General features: G+C 47.6%; 3 protein-coding genes across 3 annotated transcripts; all 3 read right to left on the minus strand.

The window, feature by feature from the left end:
- Positions 1–659: 659 nt before the first annotated feature.
- Positions 660–4,416, minus strand: LOC6594683 (beta-mannosidase). The gene is made up of 10 exons (XM_026995461.1): positions 4,155–4,416; positions 3,708–3,851; positions 3,136–3,655; positions 2,984–3,071; positions 2,732–2,903; positions 2,552–2,662; positions 2,003–2,488; positions 1,307–1,944; positions 1,064–1,246; positions 660–1,003 (listed from the first exon to the last, which is right to left on the minus strand). Exons 1-10 carry the CDS (start codon positions 4,273–4,275, stop codon positions 731–733), a joined length of 2,736 nt encoding a protein of 911 aa, XP_026851262.1. The 5' UTR covers positions 4,276–4,416; the 3' UTR covers positions 660–730.
- A 1,181-nt stretch (positions 4,417–5,597) lies between these two features.
- On the minus strand, positions 5,598–6,158 carry LOC6594684 (drosulfakinins). Its single transcript, XM_002019283.2, has one exon. The coding sequence runs from the start codon at positions 6,148–6,150 to the stop codon at positions 5,731–5,733; it is 420 nt and encodes a 139-aa protein (XP_002019319.1). The 5' UTR covers positions 6,151–6,158; the 3' UTR covers positions 5,598–5,730.
- A 4,780-nt stretch (positions 6,159–10,938) lies between these two features.
- LOC6594685 lies at positions 10,939–20,738 on the minus strand. Its single transcript, XM_026994650.1, has 3 exons — positions 19,037–20,738; positions 12,055–12,950; positions 10,939–11,938 (listed from the first exon to the last, which is right to left on the minus strand). Exons 1-3 carry the CDS (start codon positions 19,827–19,829, stop codon positions 11,585–11,587), a joined length of 2,043 nt encoding a protein of 680 aa, XP_026850451.1. The 5' UTR covers positions 19,830–20,738; the 3' UTR covers positions 10,939–11,584.
- Between the last annotated feature and the right edge of the window lie 366 nt (positions 20,739–21,104).

Below are 21,104 nucleotides of genomic sequence, written 5' to 3' on the forward strand. Positions count from 1 at the left end.
CTCTAAGTATGTATGTATGCCGCTTCCGCTCTATATCTCTCTCTGTGAGGATACTTCTTATCGAGTATAACAAGTTTTCGACAGATTGCTGCACTTCGTATTAAAACTGCAGAACAAACGATACTAAAATCGATTGGAATTTGGAAAACATCAAGTGCGCCAGAGTTTCATTTGAAAATCAAAAACAGTAGAGGTGGGAAATCATCGATAGATCCAAACATCGGTGTTTGGGAAGCGGAAAAGTTACTATATATAATTCTTGCTCGAAAATACATAGACATAGTTAATTGGTAAAAGCCAGCATGATGGGTACACCTCGCAGGGCTTCAAAGAATTCCCGCCATACTCTCAGGAAACGGGACAATATCCATCCCAGTCTCGAATTCAAACAGGGTTGAAAACTAAAATGAAATCACACTGGCGCTATTTTCCAATTTAGAGCTCATATACATTTTATTTATACATTTTTTTTTTATTAGTTTATTCTGCCGTCTTTGGCGTTTCATTTCAGCTTCTTGTTAAAGACTGAAAATAAAATACGGAAACCCCTTTAATATATGAAAATATTGAGCTAGCTCAACGAAATTTCGCCCAGAACTTTCAATGAAGACAGGCAGTATCGGGCTTTCCAATGACATTGATAATTAATATAAAAAGAATGAAGGTAAAGACTGGAATCCACCCACTTCTTATATTTTGTTAGATTTATAATTTATGGTGAGAGTTTTACTCAGATTAAATATTGATTCATCGTTTGCACTTTAATGTGCTCGGTTGTCAGCCTCAGGCACTCCGAAGAGTTTTCAAACTCCAGGTGCACTGTTTTTCTGGGCTCTGTCTGCGTAAAGCCATTTGTCGAGAACTGGTGTCTCTCCTTAAAATAGTCTGGATGGGAGACTTCCAAGTACACAAGCAGAGCTGGATACTTCACTGTGATGCGTAGGCTGAAACTGTTGGCATACGGTTGCTTGGCCGTGCTGCAGTCAGGACCCACCACTTCCAGCTGTCAGGGGTAAGTGAAGACATGATAGCAATACGATAGGAATATGGCATTCGCACCCACCGCTAATTCCGGATCTTTGATGCCCTTAACGTTCTTTATAGGCACCGGGTAGAAGTAATTTCGTGCCATTGTCACACCGTTGTTATCTTCCAAGACGATCTCCAGAAAGATTTCTTCCTTCGAGTGGTTTTCGTACAGAAAAGTGTCCAGAGGTATTGGGCGCGCTTCCAGCTCATTTGAACCCTGCGGATATATTCGATAGGTCTACTGCTGGAGCCAGTTGCTGGTTACGGTTACACTCACCAGAGCGAAGGCACGGGCTATAGTCTTTTTAGCAATGAAGTCTGTCCAGAGATAGGTGTTGATTTTGACGTGGTACAAGCGCGTGTCAGCATGCTCCATGTAGTCCTCCCTTGTGAGCGTCACGTTGAGGCTATCCGTATTCTTATCGTACAGGGCAATCACCCTCGTGGGAGCCAAAAAGTCCTTGGCCCAGTAGTAGACTATCTTAAAGTTTCCATAGAAGTCGATGCAAGACCAGGTGGGTGCCACCCACACGTCATTTAACTGCCACATTAGTGCACCCATTGTCTGGTTCTCAATGCGCAGGGTGCGGAAGAGGTCGACTGCCGTCTTGGCGGTCATTGCCTGGGAGACCTGGCTGAAGTATATGAATTCCTGAATATTCTCATCCCAGTTGTGGAGCATAAAAGGCAGTTGGAGGGCAATCAGCTTAAGTATCGGTATGAATCCCTTGGGATCGTGGTGGTGACTTCGAATGAGCGCAGCTATGCTTTCGTTGGACTCATCTGAGCCATTGCCCAGCGCTCGCTGCCAGGTGGAGAGCGTGGGCAGACTGGCATATCCGAACTCGGATACGAACCGACCGTGTGGGTAGATTTCCGGGTCAAAGCCGTCCTTTTCGTCTCCCCAAAAGTGGACTTGGAACAAACAAATTTGTGATAAATAATATCAAAGCTTGGAACAGAGTTGGCTTACTATCGCCGAAATTAGGAGTTTGAGGATCTATGGCCAGCTCCTTGCCAGACTCTTCAATACCCAGCGAGGGCGTGGAGATTAAAGGGCCAGGGCGCGGATTGAAATCGTTGCGTGAAATTATATTCAGCTCGTGCTTGAGAGTGCCCATGAATAGGGCCTGATAGTCCTTCTCAAGGCGCGTCGCATTTTCACCGAACTCCGAGCGATTCTTCACCAGGAAGAGCTCAATCTCGTTGTTAGTCACAATCATCGCGAGACTGGGGTGGTACGAGAGCCTCTGCGCATTTTGCATTGTTTCCAGGCAGACAGAAGCCACAAAATCATCGGTTAGGGGGTAGGCTGCCTTGGAAAATGTCATGTCCTGCCATACCAGGAGGCCGTAGTAGTCTGCCAAGTTGTAGAATGTTTCCGACTCGTAGAGACCGCCCCCCCAGACTCGGATCATGTTCATGTGGACATCGTGGGCCGATTTCAGCAAGTGCTGCACTGTAAAGTGCATTTTATGATTAGCCATCTTCTGCATCTGTGCAATGATAAGCACTTACTCACCCGTATCCGCCTCTGCTGATAGTTCTGGCAATGTATTGGCCGGTACATAATTGGCACCCTTCATGAAAATCGGATGGCCGTTCACACGAAAAAAGAAGGTTCTACCAATCCCTACACAAAGGCGAGGAGAAGGGATGATATGGTTATGACCATAGAGTGAGGAAAAGTAGTCCTACTCACTGTCCACGTCCTCCACCAGCTCAATGGTGCGAAATCCAATCTTCAATAGTTTCTGGGACTCGGTGCGCGAGCTCAGGTTGGGGACTTCGCTGGAGAAGCACTTCAGTGAAAACAGCACGGGGTAGAGACGTTGCTTGCCATAGCCATTTGGCCACCACAGGGTGACGCGGTCCTGGGGAGAATGGGAAGAAGAACCGGGATATACCGAACGACTCTTTATCTCGTGAATGAATAGGCTTGCGTGTAACGTACCAGGGGAATGTGTATTTTGAACTCGAGAACGGGGGAGGCGTAGTTTACCTCTTGCTGATCCATTACAAGTGGTTCGTCCAAGAGCTCACTAAAAGGTCATTGTCATGGATATTTAATTTTCCGATATAATATTTTTATTAAGCTCTGAATACCTGGCATACACCACGAGCTTAGCGTTGAAGTTCTGCAGCGCAGGTGAGCTGACAAAGGCCCGACAATCCATCGTCCAGTGTGTGTCATTGCGGTTGATGGCCACATCGACGTCGCGCAGGATTCCCACCGTGTAGTACTCGATGGTCACTGGCTTCCATATTCCAGACGACAGGGCTACTGGGTTCCACTCGCCGCCGAAGCTCATTTGCATTTTGCGGAGCATGTTTCGATGGCACTCGACATAGCCCAGCGCCACTGGACAGCTGGGGGGAGCACTGGCAGTGCCCGATTCTTCCAGTTTTTGGAATCGAATGCGGGCCTCCTGAAGGGGCGAAAGCAGCTCGATTTCCAGGGTATTCTGGCTGGGACTGGGCAGCAGCAAGTGCCCGATGGCGAACGAGTAACGGATGAACATGTTGTCCGTTTCACCGATCAGCTCACCGTTCAGCCACAACTTGGACACGGTGTCGACTCCGTGGAGCGTGAGATTCACCAAACTGTCGCTGCCCAATTCGACGCCTATATATCGATCGGTCAGAGTCGGCTAATGAAGAAGAAATCAGTTACTTACTGTCGAAGGTGGTGCTGTAAATCCAAGTTTGGTTGGCTATCCAGCTGAGCGCCACATTGTTTTCCTTTTCCAGCAGGTCCCCGTATGTTTCCTTCAGCGCCGTATACACACCACTCGGCACCCGGGCCACGTCGATCTTCAGTGCTGAAAATAGAGCGGTTATTTAGATCGAAGCGAAGGCGAAGAATTGTCGCATCTCAAATTGCATCAAAATCACACAGCCAGCCGTAAGAAATATTTATAAACAATTAATTAGCGCAGGTTCTACCAGAGACTCAACGTAGACGATGGCATTTTAATCTTATCACAAGTGCAAACACTCCTGGGGAGGCCACGGCCCGTGCACTACTCGCGCCGTCCATGATGATTCAATCACATCACAGCGGCAGGTGATACTTTCATCAATTTCGCGTACTCGCACTCATTAGACTACAAAGAGGTACTTACAAGAGGTCGCGTTCCTCAATGTCCATTTTGTAAGTTCCTCCACGAGGACAGTTTTAGCTTCCAGAGTGTGGACGGCGATGGCGATTAGCAAAACGCAACAGGGGTAAAATGTCTTTAACATATTTAATTCGTTTCTGGACAAGCAGCAATTGAACCGATAAACATCTTGTTCGTGTTTATTTATTTGGCTTTAATTAAAATCTTATCTCTGGTGTGGGTTTTTTGGGTTCTGCGCTCTATGCTTCTTCGAACACACGTTACCGCTCCGGGAACGCTTTGATTACTGAGCACTTCCAGCAATTTGTGGTCTCCAAAGCATGGACGAACTTATCAGTTCGACTGGGTGTGGGGAAAATATCAGATGGCTGACAGTTCGATAATGGGTGGAAACAGTTGAAATTGCTACCACGTACACTCTCAAGGAATAACAAAATCACGGGAACAAACAAAGGATTCTTAAGGGGACCAGATTGAACAATGCGACTGGCATTCCTGATAAATCAGGAATCAGATTCAATTCGTGTAGATGTACATATATAGCAGCCAGAAAAAAGAGTTTCCGATTCCATAAAGCATATATGTACGATATTATTTAGAAATAGTTTATTGATATTGTTAAGCTATTAAGCGTTTTTAATAACTGTTGAAATTTTGAATTTAATGAAATTCGAGAGGTTGTATATAATTCACAATTTATTTGCATATGTAATATAGCTGCGACGATTAGCTCAAGACTAAAAATGCAAGGGTTGACGGGCCAAATTGCCGGGCCCTATGCAGCAAGCTTAGACGCGAGCGAGAGAGTAGTATTCTGCGATTCTCTCCTTACGACTCTTTCTTCTTCTCTGTCAGCTGTTGATCTGCTGCTGTTACTACTGCTGTTGCTGCTCATCAGCTGTTCCTATGCTGCTGTTGCTTATCCCCGCTGCCCCCTCAATAGGCCGGCTGGCCCACTCTTTCTTACATAAATAATCGTCGTTCGGAACCTATAAGAAGTAGAGCAAAACGAGCTTTAAAGACTCCTGTGATATCCCAGGGAGACAATTTTTGACATGCCCTTTACCGCCCTCTAAAATCAAATCTCAATTTTAATCTCTAAAATCCCTCAATCATAGAAAATGATAATATCAAATAGATTCTTCCTAGTGAGAAGATATAGCAGCCGAATAAGGTCGTATGGCTCAGTATGGAAATAGCTGGAATATTTGTCCCATAGAGTGCAAGTACAAGTTACTTATAATTGTATCCTCTCAAATATAATATTATTCTTTAGAGATCAGTGAAAACCAGATTTGATCTGTTTCTATTCAGGATGTCCGTGGTTGTGAAGCTATCTGGGAACGGGCACATTCCTGGTCGTTTATGGTTTCTATTGTATTTGATTATGTATATATATTGTATATTATTTTACTAAGAAATAAACTGAAACTGTAGGTGAGTGAGTCCATTTTGGGAATGCGCATATTTATTACTCGTATATTGTATTTACTATAGTTAATGTAGTAGCATAAGTAATAGTAATGGGCATATAATTATTTAAGATAGTATTTACAAAAGCCAAAAGTTGTAGTTGCGTTTACCGACCAAAGCGCATGTGACCGTAATCATCAAACTGGTCGTCGCCGCCCCGCTTTCCGAACCGCATATGACCATAGTCGTCGAAGCGTTTTGACATCGTCCGATCGTCCTCGTTGTCCATCAGCAAGTCCAGTTCGATGGGTATTACAGGCCGGGAGATTATTGGAACTCTGTGCCCGAACCCAGTGGATCTCTGGTGGCGTCTGCTGCCGAAGCGTGCCAACGAGAGTCCGTCCGTATTTCCCGCCTCTGATCCCATCTTGGGATCGAGGTCTTGCAGTCGCCGTTCCTCCTTTCCGACCTCCACGCTGGCTGTCTGGGACGGTACTGGCAGCACCACCAGCAGATAAAATGTTAAGGCCCAGAGGGGCATCGCCAAGGTGGCAAAATGCGCGCATCCCATTCCGCGGTGTCCCATTCTCGGCTTCGCCCTTACAAGACTGGTTCACTGCTCCAGAAACATCTTCTTTTTATAGAAAATCTGTTATCTGGGAAGCGCCCCTTCCTGTTGTTATTATTGCGCAGCCATGCTGGCCGCAAAGGTACAGCCCACAATATAAGTACAGCTCAATCGAATTAGCCTTGTGAGGGCTGACATGTGATTGACGTGATTGATTAAATCAACCCTCAAGCACCGCGTGCTGCTGTTCTGAAGGAAGAAGTTAATTTGACGAAGTGAAAAACGTGCAGACCAGGATCTACATTTATGCAAACATTTTTTTTTTGAAGTTTTAATATTAGTGCCGAATAGATTTATATGGAAGCTATCCAACTATCTAGATGCAACAGAATTTTCCAATCGTGCATCTTCTGCTTCGGATATCCTGACCCTTTTAAGGGTTCCTTCCTCCCTTTTAAGATTTTATTGGAGCCCGTTCAGACGTTAGTTATGTTATGATACATTAAGATATAAAAGTAAACGCTGACAATGGGGTCTGCAGCATGTTTCGAATTATTATAATAAAGGATGAATTTCCCCTTTCAAATTTGTATGCGGAATTAGAGACTTCTTCAAACCGGATTGAAAAGTAACATATCTGCTGTTGCTGGCTCTGTAATTCAATTGTATTCACACCAAATGGGAACATATTGCACATCTGATAATATTACCCGTATTCGAACATTTTGCTTCAATTAGAATGTGCCCACGCCCACATTTACATAAAAAAATGTGTGTTTATGGACTTGTATACCTTATGGGAAATGATAATGCGGGCGATAACAAAATTGTGCTAATAAAAACATTAAAACATAAACAAAGTGACCCCAGACATAAGAGAAAGCTCAGTTGCCGATGATAGTTTCGTTCGAGCTGTTTGTGTCAGATTCTATGTTACTTGGGTATTTCGCTCTTCTCTCTAGAAGCCTCCATCTGCAGCACTTGCCTCACGGGAGACCACTCCAAGGTGTACAATGGATTGATTGCAGTCTGTGATCCCCAAATGGCTGCCTTGCCTCAGGTGCCTCATCCTCTTAAAGAACTGTAGTCTTTTTGCTGTCAATCTCTTTGAGAGTCTGACGCAGCTTTTCCAACTGGGACGGGCCTGCAACTACAAGTTGGAGCAGGCAACGCAAATCTTTCAATAGCTAGATTTTCCAGGGCTTAGAGACGAAAAATAGTCAATACCATGACTGCACAGTCAAGAGAATAACTTGGCAAATAATCTCAACTAATCAATCTCAAACAATCTAACTTGAGTCAATAGTTGGAGAGGAACCTCCCAGTCGAAACGCTGGTAGTCATTTCTACCGTATCTTTCAAATTGTGTATTCCAGGGATCTTTCGATTTGCTCTAATAGTCTCTGAGAAATGGTGGTAAAAAGGGTCGAACAGACCAGAGTTAGAGACAGAAACATACATACACACATAGTTATAGGCATAGATAGGAATAAAGGAAAACTTAAGAAATAACAGCCGGAAATTGGAGAGTGACGCACCTAGCGGCCATTCATGAGACTAGCACGAGGGCACAAGTGTGGTGCATACTTTTAGGGTAACGCACGAGTTACGTTATGCAGCACTGGCCACGTTTCGGAAAAGAAATCTCGCTTGCTGCTGTTTTTGCTCTTTGGCGAAACTAAAATTAGGTTGAATGAAAATCTGACCGTGGATGTTGGCGCTCGGCTAAGCTAGAATCTCCATCCATTTTAAGGTGCTGGAATTTGGCTAAATATAAAACTACATAGATTTAAAATAAGAAAATTCGAGTCGCGCTCCATTCAAAGTCTCCGAATGGAAATGACAATCAATTTGCTTCAATCGTACCTACATAGGCATTCATTCACAAGTATATAAATTGCTTTAGAAATGATAATAAAGATGCACATCGCTATCAGTTGGTGCTGGTCTCGGTGTATATTAACGAGCGACCTACAAGCATCTCACATATGTATGCATATAGTATGAGTAGGTATACATTTTTGTTGTTGTTAATATGTTCTTATAATATGGGCTAATGGGCCTGATAACCCGTAACCCAGAATTTTGAAAGCAGGATAATTAATTAAATTTAATTTGTTTCATGCTACATCCCAGCGCTACAATTTAGAATGTAATCCTTCTCCAATAAAAATTTAATTATATATTTTATTATGTTATAATCGGAATGGACATACATCTCGTTGAGCCTTATACTAAATGAATTCATCTAAAACTATTAACCAGAACTCTTTTCCACAGTTTCTAAAATTAGTCCAGTATAGAAGAAAAATTGATGTTTCGTCCAATATGCCCAAGACTAAGTACAATACGAGCAAATAACTAGATCAATATATTGCTTCAAATGTGCGTATTTAGTACATATATTCAGTATATACCAGACCGAAAAAGTTCAAATTAGATCTATCTAGCTTAATGTCTACAAGAAAATTTTAAATTTATTAACAAATATGTAAAATGCCCAAAAGATTTAATTTTCGTAAATCATGTCGCTATGTCATGACTTTTAACCAAAATGCGGAGTCGTGTTTTCGAGCAGAAATATCATGACATGAAGGTTTGATTCCATTAAGAAGAGGTGCGATTGAATGTAAGCCACCCAGTCCGAGCTAATCCAGTCTCCGTTGGTCAAGACTGGAGTGTCAAGTGCTGGTCTCCGTCCCCCCTTCTTATCGGCCACTCCGAACAGTTTCGCTATGTGACTGTGTAAAGAATTCCACTCGGCGACCGGATTGTCCGCATTCCACAGATTCAATCGAACAGTTCGTCTCTACACATAGAGAGAAACACCAACACAGGTCTACACAAAAGACCAAATTAACAGCTATACAGAAAAGTATCTACGGGTTGATCAATAAACAAACCGCAATCCAAACCCAAGCCCAGTGCTTGCTGCAGTCTAGGCGACTTCGGCTTCCACTCCATTCCATTCCACTACACACACACACACACACAACACACACGTACTCACACAAACACAGATCGATTCGAGTACGAGTAAGTTGGCAATGGTCGACAACCAGTCTCAGGGGCTGAAAGGCGAAGAGTTGGTTGGATCTGAGTCTGCAAAAGCCCAACAAGCGGAGAGCTCGAAAAGCACCAGAAGCGAGAGACGAAATCCACAAGACCCTCTCAAACTTACAAACGGCTTTTGGGACGTACTCAATGTATTTGCAATGGGTCCATTTTTTGGACACATTCGTACTCGTAGAGTTGCAGGTGTTCTCCAGCTCCTCTTCGAAGAATAGGAGTAAAATGGTTTTTGCTTTTTCTTGACTGTGCTGTAGACTGCACTAGACCGTATATGTGAGATACGCCCAGTGTGCATATCTCAAAACTCTTTCCTTGTGTAAAATATGAGGCCATTTCGATTTACCCTCAAATCGAGTACAGATCAACTGAGACCGATTACCAGTTTAATTGTGCGAAGAATGAAGGGCTTCACTCCTAATATTGCACGTCAGTGGCCAAGTTTCGCAGCATCCTTTATTTCCTTGAAGCTTATTCGGGGTGTTGGACATGGGACGGGACTGGACTTTGGTGGGAAATGTTAGCGGCCCGCGTTTGGCAATTTGCCTGCCTGGCCAGTTAGCCATGTTGTCTTTGGCTACCAGTAAAACTGGAAACGGAATGCTGCATTTTCTCGTTTCATAAAAGGTGGAATTTCCATAAAGCCTGTGTGCCGCTGACATACAGAGAGACCAGGCGCGTCCAGGGTATCACACTCAGACGAGCCCGCCCTGAGCGGTATATGGCATACGCGTTTCTTGGTTCGAGATTCATGTGTTCGGGTATTGCGCAATGCGTGCACGGGGACAGACCAGACCCATAAATTGCACAGAGACAGACACCACCAAAGATAGAGCAGCAGACAGACACAGAAGCTCCCTTGGACGGGCACTCGATCTGTAGATTTTGATTTATGTAATTGTCTTCTGAAATTCATATTACGAGTACACCTGCTGACCATTGGGGAGGATCACAGGCTTCAACTGTGCCCGATATAAACCAATCTTTTGCTCCCTCCCCTCCCAATTCGCATTATGAAAACGTCGGACCGCTTTGCACCTGAGCACTTTGTCTTGGTTACTGCGCCCAGCCTCGGGGTCGACAGTGAAACTGGAAGTGAAAGCGTGGGCTGGACAGCCTGAGCTGAATTCTCCCATCTGCCATCTCTCATCTCTTATTCACATATTTCATCTGTCCTCATTGTAGTAAAAATGAAAATCACGCGACAATCTCAAAACTGTCAAAACTCCTTGGGACCCCTCGGATGGAGCGTCTCTGTTTCCACGGATATGGTTGAATTGTGGCGTTTTTATGCTGGGCCGATTCTATGCGCTTCTATTCGACGGCTGCGTACCTGTCCACTGGCAACATTCCACAAAATAATCATTTCCAAGTCGCACCGCATTCGTATGCAAATCGAGCGCTGTGCCGCATTTGCATGCAGAAGGCATATGCATGATGGTTGTACAACTTTGGCTGGGGCGAGAGACTGACAGTGTCTAGGCCCAACCCCAAGCCCAAGTCGGGACAGCACTCTTCGTTTGCTGTGGGAGGCCAGTCCATGTGCCATGATTGCTTCCAGCTTCGAGCCGCCTCCGGCTCCGCTTCAGCCTCGAAGCTCGGTGCCAATCAATCCAAGTTGAGCGACGTTGCATTCCCGCATCCCAATGGACTGTTGGGTGTGACAGGACAGAGCCAGCTTAGCCACAAGATGATCGCCACCAGGAGGAAAGATCTCTATTGTTCTTCGTGCTTCCGTTAACAATTTATTATATTTATTGTACATATTGAAATGTATACGAATATATGTGTGTATATGGATAGTTCTGTTCTTCTATTTCCTGACCCTATTTTACGATACTAAAGTGAACAGAACGAAATGCGGGAGTTACTCTCCACTCGATAGAATATTGTACATTTGTGATCGATCGCCTTTGACGCCAGTCGGAAGTTATCTGTTCATTAGTTCGTTCGGCCGGAGCTTGCAGTGGGCAAGCAGTGGTGTTATATTATTCTACACTATGTATTATGATGGTTAAAGTACAAAGTACGCTGTTTCATGTATTCATGGATACATCCGCTAACGGATTTACTTATAGTATAAACCTAATAAGGCACACATATTCATTGATTAAATTGGATTCAATGTTGGAATTCTCAGGACCTCGCCCTCGCTGGTCCGTTGCCTCCTGTCTCTACTCGTATGTCTGCCGTATGATGACCTGACCGCTTCTTGTGTTTGCTGTAGAGGGGGACCGAGGTCGAGGTCAGCCCGCAGCTTCGATTGGTTCCCTTTCTAATTTGACCAGCATCGCTAAACGTTGTTTAATCCTATGCACTTCGGCCTAGTGCGATCCAGAAGTACTCGTACTCGTACTCGTATTGCAACAGATCCGCCCAACTCCTATCTTCGTGGCTTGCCGAAGCTACTGGAGGGACCCAGGGGCCCGTATATGGCATGCGGATGCGGATGTGGATGCGGATGTTGATGTGGATGTGGGGGGTGCGCGTGGGGATGCGGATGTTGTCCTCCGCCGTTCGTCATCGTCATAGCGGCCTGTTTGCGTTGCAGAGTGCTCGGTCCCATCTGTCGCTCGCCATCGTTCAGATCCAGGCCCGCCACCATCTGCGCGATCTCGCGCTCCTTTTTCATGTCCGGTGGGTTGAACTGCAGGCTGGCCAGCGATCCGTGGCTGCGACTGCGGTGCTCCTGGCGGATGGAATAGCTAAAGGCCCGCTCGTTCAGGTGCCCCTTGCGCTGCAACGAAAGACTTACTTGAATCACAGCATGTAAGAGACCCATCGAGGAGTGGGTAACCGCCACGTTGCCCTCTGATGAGAGCCCACGAAGGACGGCCTTAGAGGCTGACTTACCTTGTAAATTCCTGTGCCTCCTGGCGACGGGGACTCGGCACCCGAGTTGCCAGAGTCATCCAGCCCGTTGCCCATCGACGCCGCCATTTTTCGACTGGACATTCCCAGCGGACGCGGCTCCCCAATCATCGACTGCGACATCTGCGGGGGCGGGACGCCACCCATGGCCTGCTGCTGGTGGTAGGCATATATGGGGGGCACTATGGGCATCCCCACGGGAACTCCGCCTCCACCGTTCTTCTTGTCCTTCTTCTTCTTTTTGCTGGTCGAGCGCGATGGTTGCAGTGTTGCGTACTGCTGGGGCAGCATGACAGGGATTTGAAGGGGTGGCATGCCGCCCATGTGTTGGTGTGCCGCATGGTGCATCATATGGTGTTGATGCGTAAGCTGCGGCGGATGGTGGGCCAGGTGACTGGGTGGCGGTGGACCGGGGGGGAAACCCCGATGACTGATGGTGTGATAGCGGGCAGAGTGCGGCCCGAGTCCGTGTCCGTGTCCGGAGACGGGCCCGTAGATGACGCTGCCGGGACCGGCAGAGCTCTGAAGGCCAGAGCGATGCATGGCGGCAGGGTGCATGGGCTTCGGTCTGATGAGGGTGCCCGACAGGCTTTGGCTCCCGCTGGACTTGGACGACTTCTTGTCGCGCTTCTGCTTGCGCTCCTCCTTGACGGGGGGCGGAGGTACATCGATGGGGGCACTAATCTGGCGGGCCCGCAGCGGCCTGCCCAGGGTGGAGGTGTTTCCTGTGAACATCTCGTACGGACTCTCAACGGGCACCCCGATGCTGTCCAGCTGATCCTGGGACCCACTCCACACCTTGTGGTTCTCATCCCCGTTGTACAGCGAAGCATCGCCGTCGTCCCCGGTCACGTTCAGGTCAGCGCTGCTCCCGTAAACTGCAAGAATACCAAATGCGTTGCTTTAATAAAGGTCTAGAAGAGCACGGAACGGTCAGCCAAATAAAGTTATTTTGTTAAAGTTATTACCCAAAGCCCGGGTTGTAATTTATACCTTTATTTTTAACGACTTATTGATTTGACTATCTTAAAATTAAAGATTATTTTCTGATATACATAAGTCCTAAGTGATTGCTAATGTCACAGCTTGTGATCGACGTGAAGCTTCAGTAAACTTATGCCTCTGTCAGGCAAAGTGCTAATGAAAATGAGCTTTGTAAGACTTCTCTCGACCTTCATGGCCGATACTTGGCCATTGATATTCGTTGAGGGATTCAACAAGGGCGCGAGACCTTGGGCACGGGGCACGGGGCACTTGTCGCCTTTCGAGCTGCCGCTCAAGGCAAATTGCTGATTCATTAGCCAAACCCAGAGAAGAGGTTGGGGTGGGGTGGGGTGGAGTGTTGGACCTCTGTGCAAAGCATTGGAATACAAATCAGCCAAAATACTGGAAATTAGCTGAGCGCGTCTAATCCAAGTGGACGGAAACAGGCCAAGACCATACCATAGAGCGCCGCAGCGGCAGAAGCATTCAAATTGCCGACTGGTCGACTGCGATCGCCGCCCGTGCTCGGTTCGGTTCGATTCGATTCAACTGTGGTATTTCTTGGCCGCTCGGGTACTGCGGTACACTCACACAGAAACAGACACATTTACTTACATATATATGTATATACTCGTATGTATGTACGTACACAGAGGCCGCAGTTGTCGCGGTTCTGCATCGCATTTGGGCCACGGCGGCAACGGTTTTGTAATAAATAACGGTAATTTAATAACTTGAACGTGGCTACACCTGCAGCTGTCTGTCGTACACCCCAAGCCCCCCGCTTCCCAGCACAATTCGGACACTGCCATTCAGTGCCAGTGCCAGTGCCAGCTCCAGTCCAGACCCACTCCCAGAGACCCACTCTGTTCGGCAAACGACAAACCGACGAGTCACCTTGCGAGCGTATTTCGTCTCTTCCGTGGCTGCCTTTGTACAAGTACAAGCCATGCCATAATTTTGTTTGCGTCCACCGTTTTTCTGTTTCTCTGCTGTGTGCTTTCCGCTTTTCTGGCTTTTCGTTGGCTACTCGTATTCTACTCAGTGGCTTGATTGCCTCATCCTCATACGCCCTAAGAAATCCACTCGGCCGGAGGTATATTGACCCCCAGCTGCGGAGCTGTACGAGGCAACATATGTGGAACCATTACTCTGTTGCTCTTACGCGCAGGGAATGTAATCTGCGTAAGTGGCTGCGGAAGTCCGGCGGATTTCCAATTCCCGCTTGCTGCATTGGCTCCGATTCGAAGGAAGCGCCGATACTTATATATCTAAGTAAGACTGCGAAAAGTTAATTACTTTTACAGCCCGTGGAGTCCGGGGAGTCGATCTTTAATCATTTCCCATTTCGCGCGCTCCTGTTTTGTTCGGGGCCATTACGCGAAAATGTTTCAACAACCTTGCTAGTGCCTATCCCCCAGTCGGACTTATGTCATAATCGATGGCGGTAGAAGTAGCTGCAGCTAAAAGTAAAATTGAGACTCTCACTTACGTCCACAGCACATGGAGACAGGGGAGAGCGGCCTGTGGGCATGCGTGCGTGAAAATCGTATTTCCACGTTGCACTGCGCTGGGAAAGGGGGAGGGGAAGGTGCACTCGAGCTGAGGCAAGGCAGATTCGGTGCCTGCCAGAGAAGCAGCCGCCGATGGATGGAAAAGGCAACTTGAAATAAAGTCGAAATATCACGTATCCAAAGTTCGCCAAAACACACTGGCTGGCATTTAGCCGAGCCACTCAAATTCCAGCCACTCGGGCGGAAGAGGAGTGGCAACAGCAGCAGCCGCTTCGCCTTTCGGTGGTGCAGCGGCAGCGGCAGCGGCGAGCAAGCCGAGTTCTCCTACCATTTTCCATTATTGCCTTTGGAGATCGTGGGCTCGAACCCAAAGTCGCAGCTGCAGAGCGAAATCTAGGCCGAACATGCCAGCGTGGAATGCCAGACGAATGACTAACAGCACCGCACTCTGGTGGATATCAGTATTGTATCTGCAGTGCGAGGAGTACCTCGAAAACAATAAAATGAAAACGGAACATCGGAATACAGTCTATCCCTGAACGCCTGAATGCCTGAATGACTGAATGAATGAATACGAGTACTTTCGTTTGAATAACTCGAATGTATCTCGTGCTTATGCCGTGAGAGGTCACTTTCGAGACGAGGTATCTTCCGCCAACTTTTCTTATGATCGCATTAAAAAGAGCGGCTGTAAGTGCAAGCCATTTCATCCAAATTAAAATAATTATGCAAAGTGGCGTGCATGAGCTACTTATTCGGCATATGTATATACACACACCTGCACATTGTACATACATATGTACATACTAGTTCATAAACTTGTATAGATATCGTACGGACTCGTACCTCAATTGTCAACGACAATGCCTTCACAGATGGAGAGGAAGAGAGGGAGAGAGCTTCCGAGAGAAACCACGACTTCAGATGGCAACTGCAAGTGGGTCAAACATGATCAAACATTCACATGAACTACGATATGTACGGATGGAGAAGGAGCCGTGAGTGTGCCGAGATTACAGGTAAATCTGAAGGATCGCGTAGTCAGATTTTTATAATCGAGTTACGATCAAAGTCACCTCGGAAAAAATACAACTACCCGCAAGACAATGTTGCAAAGTGGCCAAGCGGGCCGGCTGTTGCATGCAACCGAGTCATTCAACTGCAACTGGATTTCGGTTAATGTGTCCCGTCTTTTTTTTGCTGCCCCGCTCCCTCTGGCTCTATGTACAACCATTTTCTCCATCCCCTTCCCCATCCCCGTCTCTTTTTCTAGCCACTTTGCATAATAATAATGCAACAGTAGCAGTGGCAGCAACCAGCGCAGAGATCGTTTGCCAGATGGATGCAGACGCTGATCGTAATAGCCGCGCAGAAATATTGCATCGCGAGCGGAAGCCGGTCTCTGGCTGGAACTGGAGTCTAAAACTTGACTAGCAACAGAGGCTGCGGCAGTGGCAGCTACAGCGGCAGGTTGCATTCAAAAATGTACGAGCACAATACTCTTGTCATGGTCAAGTGGTCAGGCATTCCCAAGACGATGAAGACAGCGACACTTTCAAACCTAATGAACGGTTTCTTGCACATTCTGCCACAGTGGTCTTTCTGGAAAACGGAAGTGCAGTTCATACAAGAATCCGTGGGAGGAATCCCATCAGCGCCACCCAGGAAAGGAAAAACTGCTCTAATTTCCCAAAAAAAGCACAAAAAACACGAACGACCAAGTTTTGGCAGATGATACGAGCCTCTGAAATGTTTTCTAGGTCTACAGATTGGACTGTCGAACTGGAGCCTGACTTGTGGCAAGCAGCAGCAAACTTGTTTTCTGGTTGATACTCGTATTTGCTGACTTGCTGTACTGCCAGCCATATGTGACCACGGGTCTTTCGTCAAATGAAATGAAATGATTGAGAATGGGCTTGCCAGATTGCATCTGATTGGGGAAGCAGGGGAAGTTGCGATACACACTCTCCGAATGCACTCAGCACGCTTTCTTGCCATTGAAAGCCATTGGAATTGGTCTGGCTAATTAACACGATCCACTGTGAGTGTCGCTCTAATGAAAGCAAAACGCAATTACCTGACATTCCCACCTCAATCCGATCTGATCCGACCCGAAGAGAACCGACCTCGTTCCAGTCTCAAAGATCTCGACAGCGACAGCCAGCGGCAAATTAAAAATGTTAATGAATAGAAAATCGCACACTAACACACACGCCGCTGCATATATGTAGTCTTACTCGTAGGATTGTCGTAGACGGAGATGAAGATGAGCGTGCTCCACGGTAGATTTGATTATTTCTCGGCTAAAGTTTCACTCAGAAACTCACACATTGACGTGTTTTGTCGACCCCTCGCGACTTCCAGTATACATACATATATATACATTGGTTTGGCTGCCGCTACCTTCCCACCGCTCGCAGCGAATGGCTCCCAAATAGGAGCTACTCATAAGAAAAAGGGAGCATTAGCCGAAAATTTTCTCACGAGCTCATCTTGATTTACGTAAACTCGCTGAGCGCATATGCATGTGCCACTGCCCCATGCGCCATGCCATGCCCCTGCCAACCATCGCAATTCCATTCTCCGCTGCTCCTCCGCAGCTGCGTTGGCGGCACCTCTGTCGGCGACCGCTAATCTGCACGCGACCACAGTTCCCAACAACCAAAAACTCAACTTGCCGCACCGGCAATACATCATGTCGCGTCCACGTTCTCGAGGGGGCCGCATCCACGTCCACGTCCACGTCCATGGCGAAGAAAGGCCGGAGGTGTCGGTGTCCCCTTCCCCGTGGCAACAGAAACTGGCCAAGAGTGGCAGAGAGTGGCCAAGAGGCTGTGAGAACCAAACAAAGCAAACAAACGTCTTGGTGTAATAAAATTCCAGCGGAGGAATGGGCTTTCATTAATTAGCGGACCGCTTGCTGCAAGTCACTTGATTCGGTTCTGATGAAGATGCGAAAGTCCGGGGAATTAGCATGTGTGTGAAGTCACGCCCATAATCGCTTCCCTCACTCTGCGGACTGGTCGTACGAGTAGACATCGATATACGAGTATATCGATTCGAATGCGTAAGCTGGCAGAGCTAACGATGGTCGATTCGGATTTAAGCAATGTTATAAATACTCTAATTACAATGAAAAGAGGGAAATGTGCGTTTTGAGTATATGTACTTCCGCCAATTAAACAAAATCCAGTTTAGCTAATGGCTCTTAAAGTATATATAAATGCACGCGTACTTTCCTCGACTCGAAGCAACTACCTTTTTATCCCCGGCACTCATAGAGCACAGGGGATAATGGCATTACTTATTTTCGTCATTAATTCATTATTAAGTGAATGGATTAATTTACTCTTCAATGAAAACGAAAATACTTTGTTTTCTGGTTATCTGGTGGATTGACTTAAGGCAGACCGATAATGTTTTTCATATTTTCAGCTTTCTATATGCAAACACACTGCCGCTTTGACGGGCATGTATAATGTATACATGGGAATTAGTGACTAGGGAGTGGGATTTGGTACTAGCCAAGTCAAAGTCGAAAGCGAAATTCGGCTAATTCGAATGCCAAGCTAGAGATCGCGATCATGCTTGTTTGCATTCGCGGCAGTCAGAGATGTGATAGGAAACAGACACGAGGCAGGGCTGCTTTCCTCAGTTTCAGCAATTTACATGGTAATTATCATAACTTTGCCATAGCTGGGGCGACAGAGAAACAACTGAGTCGTAAACCGGTGAGTTTTTACCTGTCTCATCCCGGCTTGGCCTGTCCGTCCGCCAGTCTGTCTGTCTGTCCGTCTGGTCGCCATCGTTGAAATTTAAATGAGTGGAAAGTGTTTGGAACGCAGCAAAACAGCGGATAAGTGTTTCTCTCTGTTGGCAGACTTTGAAGACGTCACCAGAGCTATTGTCGTTCGCGTCATCGTTTCACCATCCATCGCGGCCAGGTTCAGTCTCAGTCTCAGTCGCAGCCTCTGTTTCTGTTTTCGTCTCTGGGATGGCTCTTGCCGGAGACGAATGTCCGATCCGGCTCTCCAGCAACCGAACGTCGATACGGAATGCCTGGACTGCACCCAAGTACTACCATCACTGTCCAACAATTTCTATTTTCCAACAGCGTGAAAGGTGTGTCCGAGTGCCCATGAGACACGTTTCTGGTGACTACCAGTACGTGTTACCGCTAGTACCAACAACATTCAAGGTGAGGCTCATCTCTGCGATGGCGTTGGCTGTGTTGACCAGCCTGTCGATTGCTGCACCAGCACCGAGATCACCCTGAAGGTGGGATGTGTAGAGGCCAGGCCGTCGACTCAGGCCAATACATAATTAGCTGGCGCGTCATCAGCGGGTAACTGTACCAGGCCAGCCCCGCGTAACTGTATGCGAATGACGCAAGCGGACTTGACAAAAGACTTTTGCAACAAACTTGTTGCACAGATACATAATATGCGATGTATGTAGATACTCACAGTTCTTGACGGACGTGTAGCCCTCCGCGGCACTGCCAGTGCTGCCGCCGTTCATGCCGTTCGGGCCATGACCGTTGGATGCGCGCCCCAGGCTGTTTAGCGTCGTTGTGCTGCCGGCTCGGGACCTCCAGCCGCCCTGGGCGGCGAGGGCCAGATGATGGCTGCCATGTCCGCTTCCATTGGCCAGTCCGACGCTGGCCAGGTCGCCGTTGGATTTGCTGCCGGCGGCACTCTTTAGTGTGCCGTAGACGCTGCTGCTACCTCCACCCGTCGTGCTGCCCGTCTCCAGCTGGCGGGCGTACGAGTTATCGGCATAGGCGTGGAAGCAGCACCTGACTAGAGCGTTGGCCGCAGCCTCCCTTTTGCAGATGAACACGTGGCACTCGAGCACCTTGATTCCGGTGGTGCGGCGCAGGATTGCCGCGAAGATGGGCGGATGCTGGGCCCGTGGCATGCGGGCGAAGGGCGAATCCAGTGGCAGGAACTTCGGCTCCGGATGAGCGTTACCGCGCTCCGGAATGAGCACCTGTCGCACGGCTGCGCAGTAGTGGAGGGACTCGATTGGGAAGAAGCGCGTGATCTGCTTGAGGTTCTCGTCCACGTTCTCCAGCAGAATGCCGTTCGACCAGACGCTCAGCCAGCTGTCGATGCCCTTGGCGCCCACGGCCCCCTCCGAGGGGTAGAGACTGCGCAGCGGCTCCTGAATGCCCTGGAGCCCGTCCTTGCTCTGGCGCGGCACTGCGCTACCCAAATAGAGCACGCGGCAACGGCAAATGGGCGTGGAGTCTCCCATTCTCAGAAGAAGATTTGGAAGATTTCGAAAATTCCTTGTGCCCAGAACAAAGGGCCCCAACAACCGAATGGATGGCTTACGTTTCGATCGCTACGTAGTGGAGCTTCGAGTTGCTTGCTGCTGGTAGCAGGCAGGGGCAGGGGCAGTGACGGAGGCGCGGCGACGGCGACGGCGACGGAGACCGAACCCGAACCCGAACAATGTGGATTTTCTGGTTTTGCTCTGTGTGTTAGCCAAGACTGTGTGTGTGTGTGTGTGTGTTCGTTCTTAACTTTTCGCTGATGTAAGCGGGTATTTCTTGGGCACTCACAGACACAGCCACACGGGCACACAAGCACGGACACTGACACACAATATCGGGGAAACACCAACACACGCGGGGGCACACGCACACTCGTCCATAGCGGTGTAGACAGAGCCACACACACAGGCCAGCCCTGGGCTCGGCTAGACTTTTCAATTTTCAATTTTATTCTCGATCCCGAAATTTGGCTCAAAGAATTCGTAATGCCTTTGTGTCACTTGGAATAATTCACTAGTTTCGATGGCTAGCCCAGCTCCTCCGTCGTCTGCTGCGTCCCAAGCTTCAGTCACACACTCGCGTACCCTCAACACACACTCACTAGCGACGAGACACTCGAGATTGCGATTGAGACTCACTTACACAGTGGAGTCGGGCGCTCAATCAAGTCAAAAAACAAATATGGCGTCATGGGATTCTGATTTTCAGGTTTCCGTTTTGCATTCACTATGCGTATTTATAGATCTTTTCAGCCGTTGAATGCTAATGAGCTGCTGTGGCCCAATGTCTGCTGATTCGTTGGCCTTCTTGGCTTGGCTTAGATCGGATCTCTTGAGTCTTCGGATCTTCGACCGCTTGGAACTTGTGCACGCGACCGTGTCTCACTGAGGAATGAAATGAATAGAGATCTGAGGCCGCTGCCTGAGTCTGTCGAAGTCGCTCGACGCTCTCAGCCAGAGCCGCAACTACCTGTTTCTGACCGGCCGTGCGAGAGCAGGTAAAATATCATGTGAATTTGTCTCTCTTCGCAGCTGAACACTTGTGATTCAGCTACCTAATGGATAAAACGTACAATAAACAATATATCCCTAGTTCAGCAAAATCTATATGATCGAACTTTATAAACTGTCGTATTTATTTATTGTAACGAGCCTTTCTGGCTCGCCCGAGTGGCAGCTGGGCTGACCTCGACTACAAATCAGTACAGAACATACCTCTCTTAGTTCTAGGCGTTTTGCAAATAGAGTTTGTAT

This window comes from Drosophila persimilis, unplaced genomic scaffold, assembly GCF_003286085.1.
Source record: "Drosophila persimilis strain 14011-0111.01,24,50 unplaced genomic scaffold, DperRS2 tig00000000-arrow-pilon, whole genome shotgun sequence".
Lineage (NCBI taxonomy): Eukaryota > Metazoa > Arthropoda > Insecta > Diptera > Drosophilidae > Drosophila > Drosophila persimilis.